Source organism: Neltuma alba, unplaced genomic scaffold, assembly GCF_004799145.2.
Source record: "Neltuma alba isolate B1F8T4 unplaced genomic scaffold, ASM479914v2 tig00006471_pilon, whole genome shotgun sequence".
NCBI lineage: Eukaryota > Viridiplantae > Streptophyta > Magnoliopsida > Fabales > Fabaceae > Neltuma > Neltuma alba.
Window position 1 is genome coordinate 1 of NW_021634477.1, and position 9635 is coordinate 9635.

A 9635-nucleotide genomic window follows, 5' to 3' on the forward strand; every position below is an offset into this window, starting at 1 on the left:
ATCTTCACGTCAAAAAAAAAATGCTGTTCAGTCTTTTCTTTTTCTTCCTTCTTTTTTCGCCAATCTTACTCACTTCCGTCTTCTAGATGCTTATTATACTTTCTTTAGTTTTTTTTTTTTGGTCAGAATATTATGCTTTCTTTAGTTAGATGTATAAATTTTACTAAGATGGGGGAAAAAAAAGTTTCGAAAAAAATGGTATTTAAACAGATATGGACAAAATTTGCTCAAAAAAAAAAAACATATGGACAATTTTTAAAGTACCAAGACAAGCCTAGGCTCGAAAAGTGGAAGCAAGCTAGAACTAACTTCTAGTAAAACAAAAGGCAATAAAAAACAGCGTGGACATTTTCAAGCCCTCTTTGTAACTCAAGCGTTTTGCAGTGTGCGGAGGCCCAAATGACGTGGGCTTAAGCCCAAAAACAAGCCCAGCGTCATATTTCCTTCTAGAAAACAAAGCCAGGCTGCCGGGACTTCTTTGGATTAATGTTGAGCAAAGCAACTTTTGTCCTAGGTAACTTTTACAAACTAAAATTGTGGTAAAAGTTATTTAGTACAATGTAGTTTATGCTTATATGGGGTTTTATAAAAAAAAAAAATTAGTTTGATAGAAACTTATTTGCATGGTATATCAAAAAATCAATTTCAAAATATTCAAATATAAAAAAAACCCAAGAAAAATTGCTTCAATTTTAAAAGTGATTTTTTAGCAAAAAGTCAATTACTCTTAAAGTCACGCTAAATATCATTTATTATCCAATTATTTTTTTTGTCCCAACTGATTTCTGAGGCTTCTGGTGCCAAAATAAATTTTACTGGTTTGAAGTTTAGAGTTTAGATAGACCAATATAATGAGTAAAATAGACCCTAGTTCACCTACCTACCCAGTTAATAATATGGGTCCCTTTTTTTTAGCCCGTCTTGATCTAAAATATAAGTCTAGTTCAATAATAACATCTAGTGTGCTTTTTTTATTTCACTTTTCCCTTATATAAGCTCTTGCCAATAACCACTCTATTGAATAGAAACATTAAACTAAAACCCGTACAAATGGACACCCAGGAAAAAAATGCCACATGCAAATAACGAAATAATGAAGATTAAAGACTGACTTACCAATGATGCCTGCGCCCATAAGAAACCGCGGAGCCATCTATTAATGGTAATGGAACTCTACGAGGAGTTTCCTCCTGTGATGAGTTGCCACCCCTTGATCACTTATACTCATCCGGTTCTTAAATAGGACCCAATTAGTGAGTTGGTTTTGGTCCTAATATAAGACCCATTTCTCATATTTATCAATATCTCTTAATTATCCCTATGGATACTCTTTCAAAACCATAATCAAGTATAAGAAAAAGATAGGATATTAAGAAATATGATTATGGTATTTTAAGGAAAACGTGTCATATTTATTATTCTATAATTAACTAACTTACCTAATTTCCTTAATCTAATCAAATTAGTTAAATGGGTCTTATATGGAACCGAGGAGTACTATCCTAAACATTAACTACATTTTCCAACTGAAATGGAATATTATTACCAAAATGAAATTTCCCATCCAGAATAGCCCTAAGAAGCCATGATCTCGAGCAGATTCCAACAAACTAAAAAAGTAAGGGGAGAGAATGAATATAATAAAGTAGTTAAATACTCTAATTTTTAATATAATACTTAGTTACTACCTTCTGTCTTAATTATAAAACATTATTTATGGATTACAAACGAGATTTTATAATTAGGACCAGATATTAATTAATTTGAAAAAATTAAAATATATAAATAAATATTTAAAGTATTTATAATTATTTTTTTAAACTAATTTGGAGAATTAATGAAATTACTAAATTTTTTAATTATAGCATATGTTACATGATCTTTCTAAAATATTTATATGAACCATTATATTATATATCAATTTATAATAAAGCAAATTAGTTTGGAGAAAATAATAAATATAAATAGTTTCAAGTAAGTTAATATCTTCCCTAATCTTTCCAAATTATTAAGAACTAGAGGTGGCATAATTTATTAATACACATAAATAATATATTTACAAAAATAATATAACATATGTTATAATTAAATAATTTATTTAGCTTTTTTAATCTTTTCAAGTTAGTTAACTAAGTCAAAAACCAGAAGAAGTAGTAGTATATCTTTCGTCTTGAAAAAAAAACACCACTTTATGGAGAGGAAGAAACAACATTGACAGATTTCAATAGGTAGGTTAATTTTTTTAATTATTATTCACCCCTTCAGAATGCTTAAATAACACTCTGGTATGTTCAGTGTAAAACAATATGATTATATAACTGTTTAATTAACAAATTGATATTGGCTTGTGGTAATCTCACACGACTCTACTTGTTCTTTTTTTGACCTTGCGGCTCTACTTGTTCGTGTCATATACATAAACCAAATACAGGTACTATTTAAATATTATACTCCTCTAGTCTTTAATATATAGATTAAAAATATTTATTAAATTAATTAATATGTTTTTTTTAAACATTCTAATCAATCTTCTTTAATTCCTTCCCTCCATCTCTTTTTGATTATTGTTGAAGGAATATCAATAAGGTTAATTTGAAAAAATTAATAAATGTGTAAATAATTCTTACATATAAAACTAATATCAATTCTCAAATTAAGTGTCACATTAAGAACTAAAGGAGTAATAAGTTCCATATATAAAAGAATTGAAAACGGTAAGGTGTGTGTAGTCTAACCAAATAGCTGAAGCTTTTAGTTTGGTGAATGGTAACTCCTAATAAATGATCATTTGAAATAGTTTATACGTAATTTTTTAATCATGATTTATAAAATATGAGATAAGTATGTAAGTAAAATTTTATCCTAACTTCCGTGAAACGTACTTATAGGTGCTTTTAAATACTATCCCAAACACGCTAACAATCATCCAAAAACTCAACATGCCATAAAATGAATTAGAGAAAATGACTGAAATATCCTTCTGTCAAATAAGTATTTTATATTTTCCCTTTGATTGTTAATTCAAAATATATTTTAAAATAAAAAATTGTTATTTAACTATTTTTATTATTACTGATAATATAAGTTAATATTTTACTTATTAAAAATCATACAAATTAACAAACAGTACTGAATGTTTTTATACATGTCTTTTGTTCGATTAACTTTTTTTTTTCATTAGTAATCCTGTCATAACAAATACTGCCTCTGGTTCTTAATATAAGATCTCGTTTGATTTTTATTTTGGTCATAAATATAAAACCTCAATCCACTTTGTCTCTTATGTTAATTTTTTTTCAAGATATTCTTTCTAATAATAGTAGTTCTAGCCAATAAACTTGATTAGCAAGTAGAAAAAATAACACCTATTTATTATAAATAACTAACTTAACCTATTTCTTTAATTTACTCAAATCAATCAATTAGCTCTTATATTTAGGACTGGAGGTAATACAAGATAAATCATGCTCACTGCACCAAGTGATATTCTCAGTCTAGAAAACAGCACAGTCCTGAAGAGCTTTTTCGTCGTAGCAAAATCAAAATACACGAAAAATATCATTAAAAAGAAAAAGAAAATTCTAGATGCAAAATGTAGGGTTTCCACAGAAATAATGTATGTAGATCCAGATCCTGGAAATACAGGCATCTGTTGTGATTAATTGAGTTTTGTTACCCAAAAATAGTTTTTTTGTCAGCTCACCCGTCTGTTAGTAGGCCAACATTTTTCAGCCTTTACCATCCTATCATTATGGACACGGAGAGAAATAAAAATGAGAAAATATTAATTGAAATATTGATGACTTTATTCGACTCCTCATCCAATCTGAAAATTAAAATCTTCTTCAATGATTATTAAATTATTCTACGCTTAATTTTCAAAGACTAAAATATTACTTTTTCGGTTCTTAATATAAGACCTAATTAATTAATTTGAGTAAATTAAAAATACTAGTTAATTAGTTAATATGATTTTTTTCTTAAAACACCATAAGTATTTTCTTTTATGCTCTTCCTCCCTCCTATTTGATTATTTTAGAAAAATATCAATATGATTAATTTGAAAAAAAATTGATAAACATGTGAAAAAGTCTTATATATAATACTAATATCAACTCCTCAACTCAATTAGATCCTACATAAAAACTAAAAGAGTACTTACTCTTGTACAAATAGAGAAGCATTGAGGTGTTAGGTTTAGCATTTTACTTGTCATATTTAGCATTTTTTTTCCAAACAATTTTATTAATTTATAATTGATATATAATGTTACACAGATATTTTAATTTTAAGAAGATCGGGTGACATATATCAAATAGAAACTTGTCTCATGTGCTGAAGGTCAAGCGTAAACTTCATTTCCTCTGCTCAGGAAGTTGTTTTTGCTTCACTTCATTATAAAATTGGAGCACTCGAGTTTAAAGACCTTAGACGAGCTTAAACGACGTAGTTTGACTTAGAGGTGGGAAAGTTGTTCAATTGCTAAAAGCATAAATTCCTCTATCCACCGAAACCTTGCTGATTTTGCTTTTGTGATGTCAAGAAACTAACAAATGCTAAGAAAATATCAGAGTCGAGTTTATGTACGGGTTTCTTCTACTACCATATGCCTTCTGTTAGAGCTGTCACAGATATAAAGCTGTTTCGCAGTTTCGGGATTTTCCCAAGAAACTAACAAATTCTAAGAAAATATCAGCTTTTTTTCCATCTCTCTCTCAGAAATCTGAACAAAAGCATAACCTTCTGCAAATCGCCTCTTATTTCGCCCACCAAAGTGCAGCCTCAAGACTCACCAGTAACCATCGCCTTCGCTCTCGCCTTCCAATATAACCTTATTCATCAGTGGTCCACACTACTCAACGACGAAACATCAAAGATCTCACTATCACACTAAATAAGGACAAATCAAATAGCCTCAGGTCTCTAAAGCAGCAAACACACCCAATGCCCAATAATCAGCAACACCATTAATTTCCACCGTAGCCCACAAGAAAGACAACATTTAATAAGATGGTCTGAACAATGCATGGACCATGATGAAGAAAACTTCTGTCCCATTCAACAAATTAAGAGGCCTCAAAAGGGTCCCCGCCTAGGAAAAGGAAGACACAGACGGACAGACCGCCAACCGTTTAATTTTTCTCTCAGAAAGCTATAGAAACCACTTGTATATATGTGGAGGCCACATTCAAAGTTGAGAGAAATGAACAGGAAGTAGCAATTATTTTCAGTTACATCAACTTCAAAGCATAAACTTCCAAATAAACAAGAACCTAAGGTCATATTATAAGCAAACAAAGAAGGAAGAACAGGACAGGACCTTTCTGGGGTCTGTACAACCAACGGAAGGACTGATTTTTGTCACCTAGTTACGTTGCCTTATCTAATCCATTGTCCTTTCTCTTTCCTCCCCAACCAAAAATTGACAGGAGAGTTGAGATTTTAATATATCTGTTAATCATAGTTGCTAATGCTATAGAAACAAACCATAAACAAAAGTTATGTTTCTCAAGCAACGCTCATGATGCTTTCTCCATTGTTGAGACATGGCACTGCATGTAAACTTGATTGCCTTGATGATGTCTTTCTCTGATCAGACGACAAGGATAGTCCAAGAGACAGCGTCGGGAGATCAAGAGATGAGCTCGAACTCAAGGCAAAATCAGACATAGCAGAAGCTTTTGGATCTCCATGCCCCAGAGGTAGCTTCTCCACAGGATTCCTGCCCAAGAATGAAATCGCTCCAGACCCAACAGCCATTGGATATAGTGGCATCATTGGAAATCCATTGATGTTGCTGGTTTCAGATGATGCAGGGTGCACAAGATGTGGATGAGGCATATTATCTTGAGGCTGGATCTGTTCTTCCACTAGATTTGCCGAAACCTAAAAGAAAATTAAATCATAAAACCGGAACTTTCACTTCTGAAAATTTTCTATGCATAAGATATTTCCCTGCCTATACTTTTCAATATAATCTCTTGGTCAGTCAACTCTTTCAATTGCAGGGAACCAAAACATTCTAGTCTTTAAACTTCTCTCCTATTGCTAAGAAATTCATCAAATTGATAGAATGTGTATGCTACGCATATTCAGTTTGACTAGCAATTGGAAAACTAGGAATCACGTAGGAATTCAAACCCATTTTGCAAGACTGGCACTGCTTCAAAAGGTAAAAGTGAGTACAAATAATAATATAAAATTGGGCTTGGAAGTTTCTTTGTTGCTTCTCATTTCCCTTTTCAGCAACTAACAGATTGCTAAGAAATTAGATTGAAGGGCGATTAGATTAAAAAAAGGTAAAGTATTAATGAAGAAAGAATCGATTAAATAGTATAACGAAGAAATTACCGAGTCAGTGGTAATGTCAAATAAGCTGGATCTACGACGTCGCCGATTAAGGTTGCTTTTTCGAAGGAAGTACTTCTGAGCATGGCTCGCAACCTGTGTAGGAGTCCTTGTTTTCACATAGTTCCTTGAGATCCCTCTCCAATCGCCCTTCCCTACCTTCTGCAATCCCAGCAAGAACAGCCTGTGTTCTTCCTCCGTCCAAGGAACCCCTATTCAATCACCCCCAAATATCTCTATCATACGATATCGAAAAGGCATAGTTCATTTTCAAGCAATCTGTAGATTTCAAAAGTCTAACATTATCTAAATCGGCTAGAAATATCAGCGGAGAAATCAATCGTACTTTCACCAATTCCAAAACACCAATAACAAGTTTCAAATAATAATCCGTGATAGAGATAACTATAATTGATAATCCCAGTTTCAGAAATCGATAGAAGAGATAATACCAAATACAGAGCAAGCAAAAACATGTTTCAAATAGTTAACCATTTCAAGAAATCTTTAACTTAAAATCCATCGAGGAAATTAATCAGACCTCGCTTGCGCTCACGCTCGCGGTGCTTGCCGGGATTATGAACAACGGCATCGTCGGCGGAGGCATAACCGGCGGCGAGAACATCTTCCTTGTTGTTATTTGAGCCATCCTGAGGTTGCTCGTACTGCGAAAGATTGTTCATACTCACACACTTCCTCATGGAATCCACAACGACTCTAACGCCGAACAACATGATCTCGCCGGCGGAGGCGGGGCAAGAAGCATCACCGTCGGTGGAGGAGGCGGAGAGTGATCGTGACATGCTGCGATCGGAAGTGACTTGGGCGAAGCGATGAGAGAGAGAGAGAGATGAGTGAGTGAGAAAGGGGAGTCACGAAAATGAAAATATTGAATTGAAGGGGAAAGAAAGGGGGAGAGAGGAAGGGCATATATAAGGGAGACAGAGACGGAGACAGGGAGGAGGTGGCAACATGTGGAGAGAAATATGTTGAAAATATTTTACGGAGATTAAGGATTGTGCGGGTACCATGAAACGCCACGCAATATAGGCACACACGCAATCCTCAATCTCAGTTAAATACTTTCTACACAACTCTCCACCAGTTGCTGCCCCTCGCCCCCCTCCCCCTTCTTCTTTCCTACTTGGTTCATCGCTTTTCTGCATACATTTTAATGTGCGTGTATTTTGAAACATGACCCATACTTAGCTTGCAGGCTTTATATATTTTTTTTCTTAGGAAGACAATTTTGTTTGAAATAAAGTAAAATGATGCGGTTTACTAAAAAAAAAAAAAAAGTAAAATGATGCAGTACACAAAGAGTTAGTTCACTTAATAAAAAATTAGTTCATAATTTATGAAGTTATGAGTTTAAATTTCGCTGCTGATAATATAATGTTACTGATACTAAAAATATCATCAATAGCGCGTATATCTCATAAAATACTTAATAAAAACTCTGAAATAAAATTTTAATATGGTGAAAGCTAGACAGGAAACTTTGTAAAACTTCATATTGCAATGCCTTCCCTTGCAACAAAGATTTTAATACTCCTCCGGTCCTAAATGTAAGACCCTTATACACTCTAGTATAAGGGTCTTACATTTAGGACCGGAGGAGTATATAGATTGATTGTGTATATATAGATTAATATTGTATTTTTCTTAGAAAAATAAATATACATGCAAGTACATATGTAGTGTGGCATATTACTCAAATTACAACTCAATTTGTAAGATTTATGACCGAAGCATTTTATATTTACAAGTCAATCTCTTGTAATATTGACAAATTAGTATTTACAAGTTAAATAGATTTACAAATCAGGTGTGTCTAATTTGTAATTAAATCTCTAAAAAGAGTAGTAATTTAATATTTACAACTCAATCTTTTAATCTTAAAAGTCAACCTCTTTTTTTTTTTTTAACTTCACCAAAATAATTTGTAATTTCATAGATTTAGTTATGGGCATAGTATGTTCCTAATAATAGTTCATCAATTAAAAAAATGGATTTTCCTCATATTGTTTGATAGACATTTTACAGCGTAAGCTATTTTTTCCCAACGAGACCAAATTAAGGTATTGGTTTTGAGGTTAGAGTACAAGGGCAAAAGAATCCCAAAACAAAAGGGGTTGAAAAGATCATGTTTTTGACCAATATTAGGATTGTTTAAATGTAGGGTGGGTATAGGCTGAGCGCTGAGCAACCCTCAGCCTAGGATCAATAACCTAGTACCTTCATTTTATTGCATTAATTAAAAAAAGTTATGAATAGTATAAATACAAATACAAACTAATAATTAATGTTACCTCTGATCCTCAATATAAGAGTTAGTTAAGTAATTTGATTAAATAAAAAAAAATAAGTTAAATTAGTTATTTGTAATAAATATGTGTTATCTTTCTTAAAACATCTTTACTGATCAAATGTATTAGTTAGAATTACCATTATTAGAAGGATTACCTTGAAAAAATAGATAAATCTGAGAGACAAAGTGGATTGAAGTTTTATATTTAATATCAAAATAAAAATTAAACGAGGTCTTATATTAAGAACTTAAGGTAGTATGTCCTTACAAGTAAAATACTTTAACTACCCATCTATTTTATGTAAATTAAAGAAATCTTATCTTTGCTTTAAAAATACATATGAATCTTTCTTGAAATTAAAATGCATGTTACACAAACCTCTCTTGTAAATTAAAGATTTTATATATATCCATCCATTTAAGTTTGATTTTTAAAATTTTATTCTGACCGAAATACCCTTTCTTAACATAAAAGTTATTTAAACATATATATTTGTTAAAAAATAATTTTTGATACAACAAAAAAACAACTTTAATTAATACATGTATTTTCAAATTTTTAATATGCAATAAAATTTTATAATTTTAATTTTTCATTGCATAATGAAATTTATTTATGTAGATTTCTTTTAAGTGGCTAGAAAATATCTTAATAAATATTGTTTTTCATCCTATAATATAAATTGTCTAAATTTAAGAGACTATAGAAATGATTTAAATTTATATTTCAAAATTTTGGGAAAAAATTGTTTAAAATATTTATATATTTAGTTAAAGAATTAATTGAATCTCCATTCAAGGTTTTGAGGTCTATATTAAATTAATTAATTAATTTTCCACCCAGTATGATAAAAACACTAAACAAGTAACTATTTGTAAAAATAAAAAATAAAATTAAGGAAAAAATTTTAAATTATAATGTTATAAATAGGGATCTATTGTTATAAAGGGAAAAAATTTTAAATAAAATTATAAT

At 31.0% G+C, this 9635-nt stretch overlaps 1 protein-coding gene across 1 annotated transcript; it reads right to left on the reverse strand.

Annotated features, from left to right (window-relative positions):
* Positions 1 to 5238: 5238 nt before the first annotated feature.
* LOC114750482 (transcription factor MYB1R1-like) lies at positions 5239 to 7297 on the reverse strand. Its single transcript, XM_028939079.1, has 3 exons — positions 6890 to 7297; positions 6352 to 6560; positions 5239 to 5886 (listed from the first exon to the last, which is right to left on the reverse strand). The coding sequence occupies exons 1-3, from the start codon at positions 7149 to 7151 to the stop codon at positions 5509 to 5511; spliced, it is 849 nt and encodes a 282-aa protein (XP_028794912.1). The 5' UTR covers positions 7152 to 7297; the 3' UTR covers positions 5239 to 5508.
* Between the last annotated feature and the right edge of the window lie 2338 nt (positions 7298 to 9635).

Excerpts from the sequence above, each read along its gene's own strand:
- LOC114750482 (XM_028939079.1), bottom strand. The coding sequence starts at position 7,151 with ATGTCACGATCACTCTCCGCCTCCTCCACCGACGGTGATGCTTCTTGC. Across the intron at positions 6,561-6,889 it reads CGAGCGTGAGCGCAAGCGAG|GGGTTCCTTGGACGGAGGAA; the intron begins GTCTGATTAATT and ends GTGATTGAATAG. Across the intron at positions 5,887-6,351 it reads TTGACATTACCACTGACTCG|GTTTCGGCAAATCTAGTGGA; the intron begins GTAATTTCTTCG and ends ATTTTCTTTTAG.